Here is a 23,307-nt window from a genome sequence, read left to right on the forward strand (position 1 = left end):
TTTTATTTATTTATTTTTGTCTGTGTTGGGTCTTCGTTGTGGTGCACGGGCTTCTAATTGAGGTGGCTTCTCTTGTTGTGGAGCACGGGCTCTAGGCGTGTGGGCTTCAGTAGTTGTGGCATGCAGGCTCAGTAGTTGTGGCTTGTGGGCTCTAGAGCACAGGCTCAGTAGTTGTGGCACACGGGCCTAGTTGCTCCGCGGCATGTGGGATCTTCCCAGACTAGGGCTCGAACCCATGTCCCCTGCATTGGCAGGCGGATTCTTAACCCCTGGGCCACCAGGGAAGTCCCTGTTTATCTGTTTTATGTATAGTAATCTGTATCTGTTAATCCCAAATTCCAAACTTATCCCTCCCCCCTTTGGTAACCATAAGTTTGTTTTCTATGTCTGTGAGTCTATTTCTTTTTGTAAATAAGTTCGTTTGCATCATTTTTTTAGATTCTACATATACGTGATATCATAATGATATTTGTCTTTGTCTGACTTACTTCATTTAGTATGATCATCTCTAGGTCCATCCATGTTGCTGTAAATGGCATTACTTCATTCTTTTTTTATGGCTGAGTAATATTTCCTTGTATATATACCACATTCACCTGTCGATGGACATTTAGGTTGCTCCCATGTCTTGGCTATTGTAAATAGTGCTGCTATGAACTGTAGTAAGTTTTGAAATGGAGAAGTTTTGAAATTGGGAAACTTTCCTGTTTTTTCAAGATTGTCTTGGCTTTTCTTGGTCCCTCAGATTTCCCTAAGAAATTGAGGATCAGTTTTTCCATTTCTGCAAAAACACAGCTGCGATTTTGACAGGTATTGTGTTGAATCTGTAGATCAATTTGAGGAGACTTGCCATCTTAACAATGTTAAGTCTTCCATTCCATGAACATGGGATGTCTTTCCATTTATTTGTCTTTAATTTCTTTTAATGATGTTTTGTAGTTTTCAGTGTATAAATCTTGCCCTTCTTTTTAAATTTTATTCCTAAATATTTTATTCTTTTTGATGTTATTGTAAATGGAAATTGTTTTCTGAATTTCATTATCAGGTTGCAATGAGTATTATACTAAGGTAAGTCAGGATGCATGTTATAATGTCTATGTACCTCTAAAAAACAAAAGGTGTATAATAACCAAGATAATGGGGAGGGAATGAAACAAATCTAGAAGAAGGCAAGAAAGGAAAAGAAAGGGAATCTAGAAGAGGCAAGACAGATAATAAGCACTTAATAAGACAATAGTTTTAAACCCCAATATGTTAGTAATTTCATGAAATGAAAATGAACTAAATGTTCAAAGGCAAAGTTTGTTTAATCCAAGAGCCTTTCCACTGTGGTGGGTAATTGACAGTTGTTCATTTGCTACACCACCACTGGTCACTCAGGTCCTGAGAAGGTTCTAGAAGTCCCAGTTCCCAGGAGACTTGCAGAAGTTCCATGGCAGTTGGTGCCCGTTAAGGGAAGGGAGCCATTTCCTTTACTGGTCTGGGAAAGAGCTGCCCATTGTTTGGCTCTGCTCGCTACCTGAGAAGCCATTTGCTGTCAGCTGTGAGTGGCCATGAATTGTGTGAGGGGTGCTCGGAGGCAAAGCTGAGGAGGCTCCAGAGGACAGAGGTAGAACCCAGGCCCTGGTGTACAGAGTAGACCCATTACCCACCCTGGAAGGTGCTCTGTTCCCTGCTTGGGGCCGGTCAGGATTTTGGGCACCCCTTTAAATTTTATGCCCACAGGGAATGCCTCATTTGTCCTGGCCCTTTGGAGCTTCAAGGGTGTCCCCCCAACTCTCCAGTTAACCCTGCCCCTATGGGACAGCCACAAGGGATTCTCCCAGAGGAATGTGAGCAGCTTCTGTGGGGTCCATGGGCACATGATGGGGGCTGGGGGGTGGGAGAGGCTGAAGGGCTGGGCAAAAGTTGGGGTACACTATGGCTGGGGTTAGGACAGGGAGAGTGTGATGAACCCCACACCTGCACATTGGGTCCACCCCCTCCTGTCTGAGTTTAGCCCATATCCTGGGGGTGTGATGTCACCTTCCTGGGATCTTTCAACCTGACCCTTTGGTTGCCTCATTTCACCTTTCCCCACCCCGTCACCTTCAGACTATCTTGCTATGATCCTTTTCTTTTCTCCTTTTCCCCAGAGCCCATCTCAACCTTTCCCAGCCTATTAACTTCCTGGTAACAGTTAACACAAGCACACACCACTGCCGTGTGGCCCTGCTCCATGGTGATACCCACAGCGGGGCAGAGGGCAGCCGTCCAGCCAGAGCAGACAGACACAGCCCCCTGGTCCTCCCTCACCTGCAGCCCACCCACGGCTGAAAACAATATATTCACGATGACCCTCTCCTTTCTCGATTGGTTAGAACAAGGATTTCAGATGGTTCCAGTGACAGGCAGGAAATGGAGATTCCCCAGGAGACTGTGCTGTGTCCGTGTCTCTGTTCATTTAACAGGTGTAAGTGAACGTCAAGATGACGATTACACCAGACGTCAGGTTAGAGTATTTGGAGAGTGTCGCTTCCATCGTCCTAAAGTTCAAGCCAGACAAGTGGAGTAAAATGGTCGGAGCAGAAGAGAACATGGGTTTGTTCACCGAATTCTTTGAGAAACCGGACGTCCTAGTTCTAGTGCTGACACTCAACCCCGCCGGCATGATCATACCCTGCCTGGGCTTCCCGGCCTCCCTCAAGTCCAAAGGGATGTACTTCATCAAGAAGAAACCTGAGAACATCAGCAAGGACAACTACAAGGACCGTCTGGTCTATGGGGACATAAGCCCCACTCCTGTGGACCAGCTGATCGCCATCGTGGAGGAGGTGGGTGCATCTAGGCCTCGCTGGGGCTGGGCAGAGGGCTTAGGAGGAGCAACACCTGTTTCTCATACTTTGAGTGAGTGGCCTTGAGCGCTGCTACTCAGGGAGCAGGTCCAGGGGCCAGCGGCATCTGCATCACCTAGAAGCCGGTCAGGTATTTGAGAGCTCAGGCCCGGCTGCCCTGACGGCTGAGACAGATCGGCTTTCTAACCTGACCTCCAGCTGATGCTGTGCATGTGAAGGCTGAGTGGCCCTGGCCACCACCTGTCCTCTCTCGAAATCACTAGAACCTCCATACTGCACTGGGGACATCCCTGCCCGTAGCCTCAGAAGGCATGGGCCATTTGAGATCCAGTAGATGGGTTTCCTAGTTCTGAGACTTCAAGCAAAGAAAGGGAACAAGCAGGTGCCGCTCTACGTATCTCTCCACTGTTGGCAGGCGTGGCAGGTGCAGCTCCCTCTGGAGAGTCAGACCAGCCAGAATTCCAGTGACTTAGCTTTCCTAGTCATCGTTCGCCTCATCTGTGAGATGGGGGCGTGCGTCCCTGCCTGTGCAGACTCAGGCCACAGGGGCCGCTCAGCCAGGAACCAGGCCAGCCTCCTCTCACGTCCACCGAGGCAGCTGGCATGGCCCAAAGCTGGGACACACGGGTGTTTGTCGTTCTCTGCTCGGGCTGCCCTAACAAAGCACCACAATCTGGAGGCTGCAAGTCCCAGATCAAGGTGTGAGCTGGGCTGGTTCCTTCTGAGGCCTCTCTCCTGGGCGTGTGGATGGCCGTCTTCACACGGCTTTGAGTCTTCATGTGGCCTTCCCTCTGTGCGTGTCTGTGTCCTCATCTCTGCTGAGGACAACGGTCATATTGGGTTAGGGCCCCCCTTAATCACCTCTCGAAAGGCCCTCTCTCCAAATACAGTCACATCTGGAGGTGCTGGGGCGCCCACGTGTGAACTGGGGGCGGGGGCACAATTCAGCCTATAGCAGCACTCTGAGGCAGCGCGAAATGTTTGCTTTCAGCCAGGAGTGTGTGCTCTTGGGGTCTGCCTTCATGGAGATGGCACACGGGCTGGGCTGTCGTCACTGGCCTCAGCACCTCGACTGGCCCCACCTCCTTCTGCAATGGGAGAAGGGCTCGGTTCCACCCGGGACCCGCGCACTGAGGACCCTGCCCCTCCTTTCAGGTCCTCTACTCCCTGTTAAACCAAAGCGAAAACATGAGCGGATGGCCCCGCGTGGTCTCAGAGGACATTGTGAAGCAAGTCCACAAGCTGAAGAACGAGATGTGTGTGATGGGCGGCAAGATCAAGGGGAAGACGCTGCTGCCCATCCCGGAGCACCTGGGCAGTCTGGATGGCACCCTTGAGTCCATGGAGAGGTAGGGACCCGGGCGGGGAGCTGGCTGGAAGGAGGGGCATCTGGTCCCCGACCACCAAGGATAAACTGTCTCACTGAAAACTGGTTTCGGAGCTGATGAAACCGAGGAGGGCAGGATGGTGCCTTTAGGTGCTGAGCCTGAGATCGAAGGCACAAGGACAGAACAGGACGAGACACTGGAGCCCCCGAGACTCCAGCTCTGGCAACTGCTGGACACCTGTGCTCCAGCCCCTCCTCCGTCAGACACAAGGACTAGGCCAAGGACGTCACATTGTCACATGTCACACAGGAAAGGGGATACCCAGCTTCAGGATGTGGGTACTGAGGGACAGTGAGGGGCATGGAAGGGATTTTCAGCAGGTGGAGGCTGGGCTTCTAAATCGAGGCTGTGGCATCCCAGTGGCCCACAGAAGCATGAGGACTCCGAGGTGTCGCCTTGCACCTGCCTGAGCGCCATTTGCAACCGCCTGGTGTGTGCGACGCTTGAAGCAAGTTGCAGTGACAGTGTGTTCCCTTACTCCCATCAGAGGGCGACCGCTCCTGCAGGGCTTATCACATGGCAGGTCCTCTAGGCCCCCAGCACATGCCCCATGGTGACCCCAATCAGAACTGCTGGAGGAGCCGTCATGAACGTGGACTTCATTCCAGAGCTGGCCCTCCTCATCCTCTTTCTTGGGGGCACTGGCATCCCTGGCAACACCCAGTGTTGGTGCAGGGTCTCTCCTGGCTGACAGCCTCTCCCCCCGACTCTGCCCGGCAGGATCCCCTCCTCCCTGGACAACTCGCTGCTGCACGCCATTGAGACCATCATCATCGACTGGTCCCACCAGATCCGGGATGTGCTGAGCAAAGACTCGGCCCAGGCCCTGCTGGACGGGCTGCACCCCCTGCCCCGAGTCGAGTTTGAGTTCTGGGACGCCCGGCTGATGAACCTCAAGTGCATCCATGAGCAGGTGGCGCCTTTTCTGCCCCTGGCGACCGGGCGCCCACTAGAGTCCTGAGCACCCAGCCTCCCCAAGGGGACCCCTGAGGGGACCCGGGTAACCTGCGTGGATCCCTCAGCACTGACGATGGGGTCAGGCAGCCTTCATCCAGAATCTGTTGAAAGGCTAATCTTCTTCTTTCCTTCTCAGCTCAACAGGCCCAAAGTGAACAAAATCGTCGAGATCCTGGAAAAAGCCAAAAGCTGCTACTGGCCAGCCCTGCAAAATGTGTATATGAATGTCACTGAGGGTAAGCGGGTGGCCCTATGAGAACACCTCCTCCCTCCAAGAGGAAGGTATCAGCCCCTCCTGGGAGGGGCTGGGCAGGCCAGTTGCTGACCCCGGGGCGGGGGCGCCTTCCGCCTCCCCCAGCAGCAGCTTCCTCGGGCCCCACCTTTTGAGGAAGACCCGTTCTTGAGGCAGTGGGTGTCCATAAACACACAGAGCTGCCCGTCACCATTTCTGACCGTCGGGAGTGGGGTCCGGCTTCCGCTCCCCTGTGGATGAGCCCCTGTTCTTGTTTGGGGCAGGCCTGAAGGAAGCCAGTGATATAGTGCTGTATCTGAAGCCTCTGCAGATCTTGTTGGAGGAGATGGAACAGGCTGACTTCACGATGGTATGTTAGCAAGAGAAAAGTCATTTGGCAGGGGCTGGGCTTGTGTCTTGTGGGAGCAGGGGCTGCGGGCTTCCTGGCTGTGGTCGGGCACGAGGGCCTGGCGAGTGCCTCTTCTTTCCCCTTGGGGGTCCCCTCCTGGAGCCATGGGGAGGGGCGTGCTGAGGTGCTGCGACAAAGCGCCCGCCCGGCCCGTCTCTCCCCAGCTCCCGACCTTCATCGCCAAGGTGCTGTATACCATCTGCTTCATCTGGGCCACGTCTGAGCACTACAATACGCCCTCCAGGGTCCTCGTCATCCTGCAGGAGTTCTGCAACCAACTCATCGAGATGGTAGCCCACCTGGCCCTGGCCACCTTCCCTGCCTCCTGATTGCCGGCCCCCCCATACCACCCCGTGTTCCCCAGCAGTTTAAAAAACAGGCAAAGGTGCTGGTGCAGGGATTTACAGGCTCCGGGCTAAGGCTGGGCCCTCTGGGTGGCCACCCAGGGTTCTCCCAAGACCTGGGCAGTGCCAGCCCAACCTGCCCCACGCCGGGAGTGGGGAAGAAAGAAAGTGGGGCGGCCCACTGAGTCCCAGCACCCCAAGACTCGGCCGGGGGCTTTGTGGGGTTTATCTGCTCCGACACCAAGCCTCCTCCCGTCTCCCTCAACACCGATTCCCTTTCCTTCTTCCATTTCACAAGCACGGGTTACGCAGCCTCCAAGGTGTAAGTTGCAGCCTTGTGCCCCTGGGCTGCCTGCGTGTGTTAGAATCATGCTTGCAGCCCTGTCTGCAGGCCCAGAGGGACCTAGTGGCCCAGGATCCCGCAGCCGTAGCAGGACTGCGTTTCTGGGCCCCTAGAGGGCCCCTAGTCATCTACCATCAAAATCTGGTTGTGCTGTGGCCTTAGCCCGGCGTGAGGGTCCCGGTGAGAGAAACGGCTCGGGTGCCTGCAAATGCCCCGCAGTCAGCAGACGGGCTGGGACAGCGGATGTGTCAGAAGAAGTGGCCCAGGGGCCCGGGGCGGGTCATTCTAACCAGTGAAACAGCTGTGGACAGTGCACCCGGATGTCACCCCTCCGGCTGGTCTGAACTTGGGGATGCCTTCCCTTCTGCCCAGACTCGGACCTACCTGAGTCCCGATGAGGTGCTGAAAGGCCTGCAGGGTGAAACTGTGGAGGCGCTGAGCGGCGTCTCTCTGTCCGTGAGCGTCCTAAAGGAGCTGTACCGAGCCTACGAGTTCTGCTGCACCAACATGAAGCTTTTCTTCAAGGTACGGTCTGGTTTGTAGAGAGCGAACCGGGGGAAAGAGGTCAGGGTGATGTTGGCCCCGGCGTCAGACCCCATGGACGTGTCGGAGGCAAACACAACCTTTTCTCTCTCTCTCTCTCCCCTAGAAAGACAAGGAGCCGGTGCCTTGGGAATTCCCTTCTTCTCTTGCCTTTTCCAGAATAAATTCCTTTTTCCACCGCGTCCAGACCATCGAGGTAAAGGTGGAATTTGGCTCACCTCCCCCTGCACCACTCCTGCTGCCCTCACCTTAGGAGAGCCGTGTCTTCCGTCCTTATCTCGCTTGCAAATAGGCTGCCAGTAGGGAAATAAAAGTCACACCCAAACGTCTGTGTCATGGGGAAACCGAGTCCCTGGGCCACCTCTGCCAGGCCCGGAGCTGTTAGCCCAGAACAAAGCGACCCATTTTGCTTGCTTTTCCCCTTTCTCCTGCTTTCTGTCTATGAGCAGGTTAATGACAAAGGTCAGTGACCCTGGTCAGGAAGCCTGCAGGCCGAGGGAGAGAGTTAGTGGGACTAAGTTAGCCCAAGTGAAGATTTAAGAGGGACCCTATTTGGATACATGGAATGACACATGGCAAATTAAAATTTTAAAAAAGGTTCAAAATGGTTTCCTCTGGGGAGAAGAGGTGAGGGGTGAAGGCATGGGTAGGGCAAGAAAGTTTTCCTTTTTGTTTTGTAATCTTTATGGTCTTTTTTTTTTTTTTTTTTAAACTTTGTGCACATTACATCCTTTAAAAAAAAAAAAAAAAGGCGGGGTTGGGGGGGGAATCATCCTGGAACCATTCATTCATTGGGCAGTGATTTTATGATGGATGCCATCAACAGTGGCTCCAGGAAGGCATGTCTAGTTCTCATCCACACCCTCTGGGAGGCAAAGCAGGAAGCCCCCTTAAGACTCCCAAATTCCCATCATGGAGTGTTCCTTCATGCCTGAAGGCTCGAGCCCAAGAACTGGAAGGTCCCAGACAAGTTTCTGGCCAAGTAGCCACTGGTTCCTACATTATAGATTGTGAATCAGGATGATGCTTCTAGGAGAAGAGGGGCTTTTGGGGGTAGGGGAAATGGCCGTGCTAGCCACCCCCTGCCTGAGGGCTGTGCCACCCATGCCGCCCTCCTTGGGTGTAAGGGCCCCAGAGCTCAGGGCATGAGGATGCTGTTACTTTGCGTTAGGTTTGCTTGGGTTATAGCTCGATACATCATGGACATCTGGGGGGAAGTGGCATCAACCTCGGCACTGGCTTAGGGGAGGGACACGAGTACCCTACGGGCACCTTCCGTCTAAGCAGCTCCAGGCACTGGGTCAGGCACCTGGGGGCTGCTTGTCATCCTCAAGAAGCCTTTGGGGTCTCGATCAGGGAATAAGAGCTACACACAGAAGTGTTAGATAACGTGATAGGACTGAATGGGGTTAAATGCCAAAAGGAAGAGCACAGATAGCAATTGGCGATTCTGGAAAAGAAGGCACCACCATGGGCTAAAATAGTTGGGATGGCTTCCAGGAGAAGGCGAGGTGAGACCCACACCTCAGAGGGAGTGAGGGAGTGGGATTTACATGCAGACATCCATCAGGCACCCTGTACGTGAGGCCATCAGGAACCACCGCGTGCCTTTCCAACTGTTTCATCCCACAGCTGAGGAAGTGGGGCCCCGGTAAAGTGTGATTTATTTAGAGGCACATTTCGCCCAGTGTTGGGTCAGGACAAGAGCCTGACCTTCACCTCCTCCTCCTCCACGATCACAACTTGGAGGTGACTCGTGGGACCCTTCCTTCCATCTCTTCTCTGCTACAGCAACAGCTTTAGAGAACATTAACACCAATACACAGAGGGCCCCTCCAGACCGCTGTGTGGCCCCGGGGCTCCTCCCTGCCGCGGTCAGAGCTGGATGAGGGACTGAACCGTTGACGTAGTTAGGAAGATGAACTGACGAGGGTGCTGGGGTTTCCTCCACCAGGATCTTTATAAAACAGCCATCGAGTTTCTGAAGCTGGAGAAGATCGAGCTCGGGGGCGTGAGGGGCAACATCCTCGGAAGCCAGGTCACTCAGATCTATGATGAGGTCTTTGAGCTGGTGAAGGTTTTTGCCGACTGCAAATACGACCCCTTGGACCCCGGAGATTCGGTAAGTCGGGGGCCTTGGCAGGATCGATGGCAAATGCCCCGAGAGTGGGAAGGCACACGGAGGGAGCACGTGTGGCAGAGAAAAAAATGGTGCAAAAGATCTGCCCCAGGACTTCCCTGGTGGTCTAGCGGTTAGGACTCTGTGCTGCCAACACAGGGGGCGGGGGTTCGATCCCTGGTCGGGGAACTAAGATCCCACATGCCGCATGGCAAGGCCGAAAGATAAAACGAACAAACACCAAAAAACTCTGCCTGTGGAGCAGCCTCCAAGACAGTGAGCTTGCTCAGCCCAGATGTAACCTGAATCCTGCCGAGGGGGTGGGGGTGTCCATGGGCATTGGAGTGAGCCCACCCCCCTGCTTTGCATGCTGGCTACGGTTATAAGGTTGGTGTTTTAATTCGCTTTCAGAGTTTTGATGACGATTACGCTGAGTTTGAGACCAAAATTCAAGATCTGGATAGGAGGCTGGCCACGATCTTTTGCCAGGGGTTTGACGACTGCAGTTCTATTGAGTCCTGTGCAAAGGTACGGGCGGGCGGGGACTCTGCATTGACTGAGAGTTCGTCACAGCAGCACCGCGATGCCGAGAACGATTGTAGAGATGGTCTAATCATGCAACCTCATTCATAGGTGAAGAGCTAGGCCCAGAAAAGGCCAGGGACCTTTCTCGGGGCCTTAGAGCAAGTCAGCAATCATCACCTTGAGTAGCACTGCCACATCTTAGAGAGGAAAGTGAACACGAGGTGGTTGTTTTACTGAGTCCTCTTGTGCTCCATTTATCCTTATATGATTCAGTTCCCCCACTACTTATAAGGAACAGAAGTTAGAGAGAGGCAAAGTTGCTATAAAAATAAAACACATCCACATTTTGAGCCACTGAGCCACACTGACACTTTCTTCAACATTTGAGACCCAAGAAATAAACACAGTATCATTACGGGGGGCCGTCTCTAGGTGGTGGGGTGATGGCTAATATTTGTCTGTCTTCTGTGTACTTTTCTACAGTTTCTGAGTTGTGTGCATGAAGTGTGTAATACTTTTACAGTTAGAAAAAAGCAATGATGTTATAAAAACGTTTTAAAAATAGATTGCAGAAAAGCACTAAAACCCCTAGAGAATGTCAACTTGAAAGAGAAACACAAATGTCCAATACAGACATAGGTTGTTGGTTTAGCCTCTCAAATAATCAGGAAAGTGCAAGTTAAGACAGCACGGTGCCTTAGGCATGGGTCAAGCTGGCTGGAATCGTGAGGAGCTAGACACTCGTCCCCACTGCTGGTTGGCACGCCCCTCCCCGAGGATCCCTCAACAGCAGGCACATTGGGGGGCATGGAGACGGGCCCCTGGACCTACTCGGTCCAAGCTCGCAAGGCAGCCGACATTCAGTGCCAATACACCACTGCCAGTTCACCAACTTGCAGGCAGGACACTCAACGCCAAGCACATCCTGTCTCTGCAGACAGACCTCTTTCCCTAGGGCACGCTCACCCTGCTATTCCCAGGATGGTTTTGAAACAAAGTCCAGCATTTCAGAGACCCCCCCCAACTTCGGTCCCAGGCAAACCAGGACCCTCACCAAGCAGTCAGGAGGGGCTAAATAAGTGTGGGTGAGAACAGAGTCTGTGTGGTAATCAAATGTTTCGCAGCATCAGCCTGTGTTACCTTTCCACCACTGCCATAACAGATTACCGCAAGGGAAGCCAGCTAATTGAAATAGTAAACTCAGAAGAACATAATGAACAGAGTAAATTTGCAGACCCCTTACTCAAAATAGCAGTGCTCAGAAGTTACGCAGACGTGGTGATTATCGGACTTTCCAGTGTTTTGCATACATCACCGTCTCATCAAATAATTCAGAACTCGGGCATTTACACCCATTCGTCAGAGTCACGAACAGATGGCTTGGGCTGCAGAGACCACTGGTGTGTTTCTCTTGGCTCACGTGAGACTTTTGAGATATAGTTCACATAGCATATAATCCACCTGTTTAAGGTGTACAGTTAAATGGTTTTTGGTGCATTTAGAGTTGTACAGCCATCCACAATCAATTTTAGAACATTTTCATCACCCCCAGTCATTCCCCATTTCTCCCCGACCTCCCCAATCTTAGACAATCACTAATCTACTCTGTCTCTCTAGATTTGCCTATTCTCACATGGCACTTCTCTAAAACCTTGAATTAGTCACCAGTATTTAAAAATTCAGAGAGTGCACATAAAAATCCAGGTTTTCACTCTCTTGGAAAAACAGACCTGGCCACACGGGACACACAGTCCCTCATGGTAACAAGTGGCTGCGGGGGCGGAGCTGTTCCTGACGATAGACAGCACGTCAGTGCTTCAGTTTGCCCCACTCCTCACCACTCCTTATTGCCCTAGCCCAGCATTCGTCATGCCTTTATGTGACCTGCCTTGCCCCTATGATTGAGAGGGGGATCTCTGCAGGATGTAGTGTGTGTAGCCACAACTCATCTGGACAATAGATGTTGAGTATTTAAGTGGGCAATATATGTATATGCTCGGGCAGCTTTTTTATTTCTGTCTAGTTTTATGCATGTTTATCATCCATGATTCTCTGCAGGTCAGAACTATCTCTTCCCCTCACTTTGCAAGCCTCTGGGTTGCTGCCAGTAATGCAATGCCTGGAGGAGATGACCGATAATTAGCACATTACCTCATTTAATTCTCACAAAACCCAAGCTCTTTGCTAAATTCGTTACCTACGTTGTCTATCCCATTTCACCAGCTCAGACAGGTCAAGAAAGCTACTCAAGGTCACATGGCTAGCCAGCAAGTAGGGAAACCAGGGCTCCAAACCAGCTCCAAGGTTCACTGCTGGCAGGATCCCTGTTCTAAACCACTCGTCTGGACGGGCTCCCATGGCCGGGAAGGCAGTCGGGTTGGCCTAGGTAGCATAGGGCAGTGGCCGCTCTTCCAGAGGATGCCGGGGCTGGGCTTCCTGGGGCTGAGTTGGGGACCCAGGAAGCCCGCCACCCCTGAGCACAAAGATGTCTCCTCATGCCAATGCCAGGCTGTCCTTTGCCTTTTAGATTCTTTCAAAAAATGCAAATGCTTGGGGATTTGAAGCTCTGCAAATGTAATGATCAATTAAGTCTTGGATGGAGTTGGTGCTCCAGCCAAAATATCAGTGAATGCAAGTTAATACAGTGCCCCCATGCTGTTCCCTTCTTTGGAACACCCTTCCCCTGGAGCTGCCTCAGACGCCTCCTTGGAGAGGCCTCCCTCACTTCCTCCTCCAGGCGGGAGCCCTCCCCTCGCCCCCTGCTCCCCTCTCTGCCATCGCCAACACTGACCTGCTCGGTTTTTCTTCTTCATGCTTGCCCGACCACCCCGCCCCAGCATCTGTGGTGTATTGATCTCTATGAGTTTGTCGTCTTCCGAACTAGAATATAAGCTCCCTGAGGGCAGGCGCTTGGTTTGGGTTGACTCAGAACGGAGCCCAGCACACAGCAGGTGCTTTGGAGCTTTCCCCGTGGAGGGAAGGGGCCCCAGCCGAGGGAGTGGAGCTGTTAACCACTGCTCACTCCCGGGGAAGACCTTAGGTGGAACCTAGAGGCTCTTACCCCCAGGGCTACCCAAGTGCAAAGAGTCCCAAGTAGGGTTTGCAGCCAGTGCTTTAATGCGGAAACACCAGGTCCTCCCCTGTGGTGGGGTCTCCGAGAATTAAGACGATGCTGGAGCTGACGGACCGGGGTGCCAGGCGGTTAGGCCCTTTCGCCTCCTGTGCGGATGGAGCCAGGAGAAGAAGCACCCCCAGGCCTTCCGCTGGCTGGGTGCCACGTTGCACTGTCTTCCAGTGATGGGGAAGGAGGTGGGTTGATGTATCCAAACCGAGACGCCTATTCCCCTCGCGATCGAGAGACCGTAGGTCCCCCCTCGGAGGGGAGGAGCTGGTCCAGGAGGAACTCCGGGTGGCACCTGAGGGACTGAAGTCCACCCCCAGGTGCTCAAACTGGCAAACGCCCTTGTTCTACCCCCGGGCGCTCTTGTGGGGAACTTCCCCACTCCTGTCATGGCCTAAATCGGCTTCTGTACTCCACAAGGTAAAGTCCGTTTCTAACATGGAACTTTATGTCTGTGCTAGATTAGAAAGAAAATAAGGCGGAAAACTCTTGTAAACCATTTCCATCTCCATCTGGTCATCTTCCTCTCTGTACTGAAGAACATCTCCTTCCCCCGGACAACCCTGTGCTCTAATTAGGGCAGACCCTTGGGGTCCCCTCCCTGCCGTCCCCTTGATCCCCTGCATGTTCCCAAGCTGCCTGGATGCTCTTTCTCACTGTCAGTAATTCACACGCAGCCGGGAAAGTTCTAGAGCAATTTTCCACATGAACTCCTCCTGGCAGAAAATGAAATTAACCTCCTTCCTAGAAGCCAGAGGCCAAAAAACATGTAAACGTGAAATAAAAGGAAGAGGAGTGGGAAGGAAAAAAAGTCAAGGGGGTCAGCAACCAATAAGAGGAACATGTTTTTCCCAACTGTTACATGTCAGTTTTCAGAGAAATGACACTGGTGACCTAATATGTCGGGAGCCCCTCCGCAGGGATCGGTGCTTAGCAACTCTGAGTTGCGGGGTCTTCCCGGAGGTCCGTGGCTGTTCCATCTGGCTTTCGGGGACCTGAAAATCTTTCCTCCTTTCTCTGCAGCCATTATTCCACTGTTTTCCCCAAAGGCCATTTTTAGGGACAGTGGTCTTGTTTTTCGTACCAAAAACTAGGACACATCTGAGACTTGGGTCCAGCCCTTCCAGGCACCAAGGGCTGCAGCCCATATCCCAGAGAAAATGGGGCCGTGTGGTCTGAGCCCTGATCAATCCCCGTCTGTCTCCAGCAGTGCTCTGCCGCGGTCACCCCCAGGCTCAAGTACTCCTCCCCTGGTGACCTCAGGCTGGCTCGGAGCTGCCCTAACATGTCACGTGTCACTGTCCAACCCCACGGCCTCTCTCTCCAGGCTGCAGTAAGGGCCCCTCCCTCACCGCTCAGGCTCAGCCCCGGCCTGCGCTGCCCCTGAGGCCTCCCTGGACACCCGCCGCTGTGAGAGGATCTTTTAAGAAACTCTCCTCTAATGGCCCAATTTGAGCCATCCTCCGATTCCAGCCAAGACTCTAACTGAAACACCCAGGTAATTCTACCTTACTCTCTTCTACTAAGCTTTTCATTTTTTTGTTTTGTTTTGTTCTACATTGCCAGTGTGTAGCATCCGCAGACCACAGGGTGATGAGCTCCTTACTTGCAAGGTGCTAGGGCATGTTTATGGTTACCGCCCTCAGATAGGTGAGGTGACGTCCCCCACTGGAGTAATCAGGTCAGCGCTCTCGGGCTGACAGGCCATGGAAATGACACATTGAAGGGGACCCGGGCTGTCCTGGCTCCTGGGGGAATCAGGCAGCCCACGCTTGAACCCCTGGTGTCACGGCCTGGGAACGTGCCAAGCTCTCCCTGTAATTTCCTCAAACCCCCAGGAGCTGAGCTCTCCCGGTCAGCGCTTCCCGCTCTCAACACCTATGCACGATGTCTGGGCCCCGTCCCCACTGCCACCTCCACCTGGTCAGCCCAAGGCTAAACACGGGCCCCTTTGTTGGTGGGTGGAACTGTGTCTTCCAGAGAGAGGGGTTGAAGTCTGGACCCCCGGGACCTGTGCATTATTGGAAATAGGGTCTGTGCAGATGTAACTGAGATGTAAATTGAGGTCCTACCGCAGCGGTGTGCACCTTAATCCAGTGTGTCTGGGGTCTGTGCCAGAAGAAGAGAAGAGACACACACAGGGAAGATGGCCCCATGACCAAGGAGGTAGAGGATGGAGTGACGGGTCTACAAGCCGAGGGTTGCCGCCAACCCCCAGGGACCCAGGGGCTGGGACAGACTCTCCTCTGGAGCCTTCAGGGTAGCGCAGCTCTGTCCACCTTGATTGTGGACTTGTTGCCTCCAGGCTGTGAGAGAATAAATTCTGTCGTTGAAACTGCCCCGTTCGCGGTGCTGTCATGGCAGCCCCAGGACGCTCCTACAGACCCTTCCCCACACCCAGCACTTGGCGACTTTAGTGGTTTGGGGACCCCACGTGGTTAAGATTGGCCTCCCTCTCATCTAGTTTGTTCCTGTTTTCCCCAGAGCATTTTTCAGAGCAAAACAAACTTCCCCATGGCGGAAGTTTTTTTCTTGCCTGGGTGGGTCCTTGAGAATCAGTGCTCTTCCTAAAAGGAATAATTCTCATGACTAAGACATTTCTCCGAAGTGAGAGAGTAGCACTGACATATATACACTACCAAGTGTAAAATAGATAGCTAGTGGGAAGCTGCTGCATAGCACGGGGAGATCAGCTCGATGCTTTGTGACCACCTAGAGGGGGGGGATAGGGACGGTGGGAGGGAGGCTCAAGAGGGAGTGGATATGGGGATATATGTATACCTATAGCTGATTCACTTTGTTATACAACAGAAACTAACACATTGTAAAGCAATTATACTCCAATAAAGATGTTAAAAAAAATACAGAAAAAAAAAAAGACATTTCTCCATCCAGTTATAGCATAAGCCCTGGTTATATACGTGCAGTATTGTGGCTTTTTTTTTTTTTTTTTTCAATTTTTGAAATGGTATTTCTTAAATGTTTAAATCTTCTTTGCCCAAACCCTGATTTCTCCTGGGCCCAGAATAAATTTTTCCAGACCTTGGACCTAGTTTGTACTGTTGGTTTATAAGCTAAGTATGCAGGGACCCAGCGTACATCAACATGGAAATTATTGAGGCGCCCGGTTAGCCAGTTGCTACACAGAGAAAGCTTCTTTGTCTGGAAGGCATGTATCTTCCTGCTCCTGAAGGTTGGCTGCACATGGCGTCCCAGACATGCAGCTGCGGGTGACGCCGGGGATGGGGCAGGTGGCGGGCCTCGGCGAAGGCACCTCTCTCATTTCTCCCCAGCTCCTGCACATGTATGGCAGCCTCTTGGAACGGCCTCTGATTCTCCCCGAGGTGGTGCCCAGGTACTCGGTCATGCTGGAGCTGTTTGACGCTGAGCTGGACAACACCAAGACCCTGTATGACACCCAGATTGCGGCCTCGGCAGACGGGAACATCCCCCCTATCCATAAAAACATGCCCCCGGTGGCCGGGCAGCTCAAGTGGAGCCTGGAGCTGCAGGAGAGGCTGGAGGCACCCATGAGGGACCTCAAGCTCATCGAGCACCCGTGAGTGATGGCCCCGGGCGGGCAGCGCTCCTCCACAGCTGTGGAGTTTGCGGTGGGTTGCGGGGACGTCTGTCCCAGCTCTGAGGCAGGCCCACGCTTACCATCAGCCAAGCCTTTCCTTCCCAGGGCACGGTCCCACGAGAGACCCTGACTATACCTCCCCCTCCTCTGGGTGCCTTCCCAGCGGGCATGTCGGGAAGGTGACCTTGGTGGTCACCCTCATGGAAATGAACAAAGACACCCAAATGAGAACAAGCAAAGGCTACTTCCTCGGTGCTGGCCAGAGCAGGGAGTCGGCCACTGTCACTTGTGTTTGGCAGAGGCTGGAAGGCAGGCGGAGGAGTGCAAGGACCAACAGCGGAACAGAGAAGAGGCTCCCGGTCTCCCGGACTGGAGGCCATCAGCGTGGGGACTGGAGGAGGGCGTCCTGTGTGTTTGGTCGGGAGGCATGTCTGGCTCTCTGGTTGGTCCTAAGTTGGAAAGGAGGACAGACATTAAGGAAGGTGGCAGTTATGAATCAAGTCCTGGCCATTCAGGGCCAGTATTACAAGGGTTATCATTTGACTTTCTGCGCTGGTTGCTGCCTGTGAAGGGCATCATCCATGTGTACGTTCAGTGTCTCAGCCTGGAAGAAACAGAGAGCTGGCTGCCTGCTGCATCACCCCAAGGTCTGGCAGGCACGGTGGGGGTGCTAGCAAGGCTCCGAGGGAGACGGCACCTGACCCTCCTCCTAACTCTGATTCCAGGGTCATGTCCAGCGTGGAAGCCAAGCTGATCTACCAGAAATACGATGAGATGGTGGAACTGCTGAGAAGCTACCGTGAGAGGATCTACCAGCAGTGGGCGGCGGGGGTGGCCCAGGACTGCCGCTTCACCCTGGGGCAGCCCCTGATCCAGCGGGACCCCGTCACCAGCCTCGTCCGCGTCAACTTCAGCAAAGTGGTGGGTGTCGTCTGGCCGCAGCATCGGGAGGGCAGCTGGGCCAGAGGCTGTCCCGGGGACCTAGGGTTCCCCACGGGGCAAGCCCACGTGACCCTGAGGCTGACCCCCCCCCCACCAACAGCATGGACTTGTGGGGTTGATGTTTATGTCATATTTAGCTAAAGCTTTATTATTCAAGTGTTGCTTAAAGAACACCCAGGATATATTTAAGATATGAGACAATCGTAGCCTCCTTGAAAATAGCTGGAATGAGGACGCTATTTTAAAGCTGGGCTGCCTTTCATGGGACCCCAAGAGGAACCATCAATTTGAAAATTTAAAAGAAAAAAAAAAAAGGTCTTTTCATAAGTGGACCCCCTGGTCAAGTCAGGAAGGCTGGAGGGGAATCCACACCGTCCAGGGCTAAACCCCAGGTAGTTAACCATGGACGCGGGCAGAAGCTGGAGCAGCCTGCATCTCTACAAGCACCTGCCTTACGAGAACGCATCTGCCCTGCTCTGAAGTCAGCGGTGATACCAGGAAGGCAGGGAACCCAGATGTGACTTTTCCTCTGAAACCTTCTTTCACCCAAATTCATTCTTTCATTCAACAAATAGTTACTGAGCACCTACTTTGTGTACGTGTTTGGGATAAATTAGTGAACCAACAAAGATCTCTGTCCTTCTGGAGCTTGCCTCCTACAGGGAGAGGGGGAGAGAGAGAGACAGAGAGAGGGGAGAGAGTGGTGGGGGCCCGGTGGAAGGGCCAGGAGAAGAGGGGGAGGGGGCGATGAACCAGCATAACGTATAACACATGAGAACGTGATGGTCGGTACCTCAAAGAATGGGAAAGGCAGGTAAGCGGGGAATGGACAGAGCCGGAGGAAGGGGGCAGGTTGCAGCTTTGGATTCGAGCAGAGACTTGCAGGAGGTGAGGGAGTTGGCCAGCAAAGATGGGAGGAAAGCCTTCGAGGAGAGCAAACAGCTAAAGCAAAGGCCAGGAGGTATGCGTGTGCCTGGCGTGTTGTGGGAGCAGCGAGGAGACCAGTGGGGCCGGGGTGGAGTGAGCAGAGGAGGTGCAGGGAAAGGGGGTGAGGAGAGGATGGAGCACAGAAAGCCTCACGGGCCCTGAAAGGGACTTGGGTCTTTGTTCCGGGCAAGATGGCAGCTGTTGCAGGGTTTCGAGCAGAGGAGGGCCCTGATCTGATTGATGCTAGGGTCCCCCTAGATGCTGTGTGTGAGTGGACTTGGGAGGAGGGCAAGGCCAGAAGCACAGAGACCACTTAGGAGTGTTTTGCTGGAATCCAGGTGAGGGATGATGAGAGGGTGGTGGCCTGGACCAGAGCAGCGGCAGTGAAGGTGCGCAGAGGTTAGATTAGATTTTGATCACAGGGCCGATGAGATCCTAGACAGGTTGGAAATCACGTGTGCAGGAAGAGAGGGGTCAGCCCCAGCATTCTGGGGCTGGGCAACTGGAAGGGGGGAATGGCCATCAGATGAGACAGAGGGTGGAGGCGGCCAGGGGGCAAGACTGCTCTGTTTCAGTCACGTTGAGTTTGACATGTCAACTGGACATCCACATGGAGACGCTGAGTAGGCAGGTAGATACAGGAGTCTCAAGTCAGGAGAGAGACCCGAGTTGGGGACGTGAGCACGGGAATCATTCACACATAGATGGTTCTTAACGCTGTGACGCTGGGTGAGGTCACCAACGTGAGAGCAGATCGAGAGGGACCCCATCCGCAGTTCTCCAACACTTAAATCTCAGAAACATCAGAGAGACTGGGAATGGGGACCAGGAGAGCCTGGTGTCCTGGACGCAAAGAGGGGACCATGTGCCCAGGAGGGGGAGGGACCAGCTGCTGAGAAGTCACATGAGACGGGGCCTGTGAAGTGACCCATGGATTCAGCAATGTGAAGGTTACTGGGGCCTCCACAAGAACGGTGTTGGCTGAGCAGCGAGGGCAGAAGCTCTGTCGGAAGGGATGCCCTGCTGTTGGTCTCCTGGGCTGTAACCAGGGGGTGGAGAGGGACAAGGGAAGGTCAGACCCTAGGGAGGAGCCTTTCCTTAGACACCTGGGGGGTTAGAATGATGGTGCCCACCACGCTGGGGATGCCAGCACTTCTAGGCATCAGGACCAGTCAATAGGGTGAAGTCATCGTGATCCTGCCAGTGGAGCCCGTCCCCAGTCAGACCTCCCCCCAGCTTTGGGGGCTGTAGAAGCATCCCAGGGACAGATCCTCACTTGTGCTGCTAAGTGCCATGCCACTGAGGCCACCCTCTGACCTCTTCTGTTCTCTTCATTCACCTTAGCTGGTGGCAGTGCTGAGAGAGGTCAAGTACCTGAACTTCCAGCAACAAAAAGAGATTCCCAGCAGCGCCGAGAACCTGTTCTCACAGTACGAAACCTTCCGGAAGTTCGTGGGCAACTTGGAACTCATTGCCGGCTGGTACAATGAGGTGAGCTGGTGTTGCTTTGTTTTGTTTGCCACGTTGGGGGTTTTGTTTAGAACAAACACAGGTGTACGATCCCCACACAGAATAGAACTGAGAATATTTTCATATTTGGAGGTGGTTGGAGCCACCCTCTGGGGAGAATCCATGTCCTCACCTTTTCCACCTTCCAGAGTTGCCCGCGTTCTGTGGCTCGAGGCCATGTCACGCCACCTTCGGATCACAGCACCTTTGCTTTTGTTGTCATGTTCCCTTCCTTTTGTTCTTCTTGGCTCCCTCTTATAAGGACCTTGCGATCGCATTGGGCTCACCCGATGTCAAGGTCCTTAACTGAATCGCGTCTGCAAATTCTCTTTTGCCAAGTGCAAGGTGACATAGTCACAGGTCCTGTGGATTAGGACGTGACGTCTTCGGGGGCCATTATTCAGCCTACCGCAGACACCTCATCCAAACGGGGCCAATGAGATTCCCTCTCCTTGAACCCTGGGAATTTGGAATTGGGTCCCAGCATCATTCACACCGGAGTCTCGGAGGAGCAGAGAAACCAAAATGAGTGGAAACCCGGGCCGCAGAAGGAAGGGAGCAGGCGGGTGGAGCGGACCACCGAGAGGCCCCACGAGACAGAGGGGAGCCCGGACATGCGCTCTGTGGGTCCAGCCCCCGGGGCTCCACCAGCACACCTCCACGTGACCTGAGCCAGCTTTAGTGGGCTTCGGTTTCTTGCAGCCAACTTGCCCCCAACTGGAGCCACTGTGTGGAACCTGGAATATTTCTGTTTCTGGGTTTTGCATCTCGATCTGTTGGAAAGATGCTTATGCGCTCCCAAATCCCTGATGTGACGGCCCCTTTCCTAGAGCCCTGAGGAGCAGGCCTCGGTCGCCGTCCCTGGCCTGTCTTGTAGGGGCCTTGAACTTAATGCCCGGTTCCAACCTGAACGTGGAGAGGGGAGATTCCTGTCCTGCCCCTCCCCCGCCTGCTTGTTAAGTGCTCTGAGTCGGTAGTAACTGGAGCACAGCTCTACCATGCACCTCCTCCCTATGGTGGCCAGATTTGACCAAGCCCAGGAATTCCCTGCCAAAAAAGAGAATGGTTGGAACATCAAAAGATTCAGAGCAAGGCCTTTGGGACACTGAGGAAGCCTCCCGATCTTGCTAGAAGTGACCGCCTCCTACCTGAACGTGAAGTGAAGCACACCAGGTCATGCCATCACGTGGATTTGTCAAAAAGTATCGCTCCCCCACCGCTCACCCCGACACACCCACCACAAAACCAACCATAGACCCATTCCTTAACTCTATTCCACAAATTAGAGCATGGGGGTGACATAACCTGAAATGTGTTCAAGATAAACTGGAGTAAGCTCATTTTCACTAATTTCATTTTTTAAGATAAAATTTTAATCGACTCACTTATTGGTGCTGCGAACTGTGAAAGCCCAGGGCCTGCCTTAAGTGCATTTCCTTGAATTAGCTTTCTCCAGAACCAGCTCTCTTCAGGTTCAAAGAATGCCGTGTTCATCCGTTCCCTGGAACGCCTCCCGGCCACGGTGTTTAGGAAGAATAGAAGCCTTAGAGATACAGTCACGTGGAAAAATGTTTGTGGGTTACTTTCAATGCAAGAGCTTTTTTTTTTTTTTTTTTACAACGATGCAATCAGAAACAAACAAAAAAATCCAACAAACGTTATTTAGAATGAAACAAAAAAAATTGATCTTCCACTTCTGAATTTCCAAACAAAACCCAACCAGTCACATGCGGGGGAAGCGTGTTAGCTTCCGCTGTGAATGACATTGTTCCGCTAATAAAAACATTAGACAAGGATGGGGAGTCGGGGAGTGAGACCCAGAGCTCAGTGCCTGCAGTGACCCTTATTACTGATGCCAGCTCCCCTCTCTGGAGATGCTCCTGGTCCCTTAGATGCGCTTCTTATTCTTAACGTACTTTCTGTTGCTGAGAGAGACCCCAGGCCCCCAGACTGCTAATATCTATTAATGTTTGAGCTAGGTGAGTGTTGGAGTGGGGCTTTAAGGAATCTGCTGGGGGGTCTGGGAAAAATGCCCTAAAGGTGTGGATTTATTACATAGGCTGCTGAAAAGTAATAAACAGGGCATATTAAATGGATCTCATCGCTGTGAGCTTTGTTTACTCTGGGCAATCACAAAGGCATAGTAACATGTAGCTCTTGTCTGGCTATTCGTGTAATTGTTTAATATCCAAACTCTGATAAATGGAATCAAGATTTCACATCGACTCACTTTATAATTCCGTCAGTGCTTTCTTTTGCTCCTGTCTGGTTTCCACTGGTAATAGCTGTTAAGCTTTATTTCTCTGTCATACCGTACCTTTTCTAAGAGTTAATTGTCTGAAAAGGAGGACGTGGGTGGGGAGGGGGCACCATTTAGAGTACCAGATATATGTCAAGAATTATTGTGAGTGGAGCTGGGAAAACTGGACGGCTACGTGTAAAAGAATGAAATTAGAACGCTCCCTAACACCATACACGGAAATAAACTCAAAATGGATTAGAGACCTAAATGTAAGGCCAGACACTCTTAGAGGAAAACATAGGCAGAACACTCCATGACTTAAATCACAGCAAGATCCTTTTTGACCCACCTCCTAGAGAAATGGAAATAAAAACAAAAATAAACAAATGGGACCTAATGAAAGTTAAAAGCTTTTGCACAGCAAAGGAAACCATAAACAAGATGAAAAGACAACCCTCAGAATGGGAGAAAATATTTGCAAACGAAGCCACTGACAAAGGATTAATCTCCAAAATACACAAGCAGCTCATGCAGCTCAATATCAAAAAAACAAACAACCCAATCCAAAAATGGGCAGAAGACCTAAATAGACATTTCTCCAAAGAAGATATACAGATTGCCAACAAACACATGAAAGGATGCTCAACATCACTAATCATTAGAGAAATGCAAATCAAAACTACAATGAGGTATCACCTCACACCGGTCAGAATGGCCATCATCGAAAAATCTACAAACAATAAATTCTGGAGAGGGTGTGGAGAAAAGGGAACCCTCTTGCACTGTTGGTGGGAATGTAAATTGATACAGCCACTATGGAGGACAGTATGGAGTTTCCTCAAAAAACTAAAAATAGAACTACCATACGACCCAGCAATCCCACTACTGGACATATACCCTGAGAAAACCATAATTCAAAAAGAGTCATGTACCAAAACGTTCATTGCAGCTCTATTTACAATAGCCAGGACATGGAAGCAACCTAGGTGTCCATCGACAGATGAATGGATAAAGAAGATGTGGCACATATATACAATGGAATATTACTCAGCCATAAAAGGGAACGAAACTGAGTTATTTGTAGTGAGGTGGATGGACCTAGAGACTGTCATACAGAGTGAAGTAAGTCAGAAAGAGCAAAACAAATACCGTACGCTAACAGATATATATAGAATCTTAAAAAAAAATGGTTCTGAAGAACCTAGGGGCAGGACAGGAATAAAGACGCAGACGTAGAGAATGGACTTGAGGACACGGGGAGGGGGAAGGGTAAGTAGGGACAAAGTGAGAGA

General features: G+C 52.2%; 1 protein-coding gene across 1 annotated transcript in view; it reads left to right on the top strand.

Annotated features, from left to right (window-relative positions):
• The first annotated feature begins 2,468 nt into the window (after nucleotides 1–2,468).
• DNAH17 (dynein axonemal heavy chain 17) overlaps nucleotides 2,469–23,307 on the top strand; it is a 107,894-nt gene continuing 87,055 nt past the window's right edge. Inside the window, exons 1-13 of the mRNA XM_061175961.1 lie at nucleotides 2,469–2,813; nucleotides 3,990–4,183; nucleotides 4,943–5,135; nucleotides 5,316–5,415; nucleotides 5,696–5,781; nucleotides 5,985–6,110; nucleotides 6,880–7,032; nucleotides 7,157–7,246; nucleotides 9,005–9,172; nucleotides 9,581–9,697; nucleotides 16,109–16,374; nucleotides 17,121–17,316; nucleotides 19,609–19,755. Of these exons, the coding sequence (XP_061031944.1) occupies nucleotides 2,469–2,813; nucleotides 3,990–4,183; nucleotides 4,943–5,135; nucleotides 5,316–5,415; nucleotides 5,696–5,781; nucleotides 5,985–6,110; nucleotides 6,880–7,032; nucleotides 7,157–7,246; nucleotides 9,005–9,172; nucleotides 9,581–9,697; nucleotides 16,109–16,374; nucleotides 17,121–17,316; nucleotides 19,609–19,755 (2,181 nt within the window). The remainder of the gene's footprint in view (nucleotides 2,814–3,989; nucleotides 4,184–4,942; nucleotides 5,136–5,315; nucleotides 5,416–5,695; nucleotides 5,782–5,984; nucleotides 6,111–6,879; nucleotides 7,033–7,156; nucleotides 7,247–9,004; nucleotides 9,173–9,580; nucleotides 9,698–16,108; nucleotides 16,375–17,120; nucleotides 17,317–19,608; nucleotides 19,756–23,307) is intronic.

The sequence above is a fragment of the Eubalaena glacialis genome, chromosome 19 (assembly GCF_028564815.1).
Source record: "Eubalaena glacialis isolate mEubGla1 chromosome 19, mEubGla1.1.hap2.+ XY, whole genome shotgun sequence".
NCBI lineage: Eukaryota > Metazoa > Chordata > Mammalia > Artiodactyla > Balaenidae > Eubalaena > Eubalaena glacialis.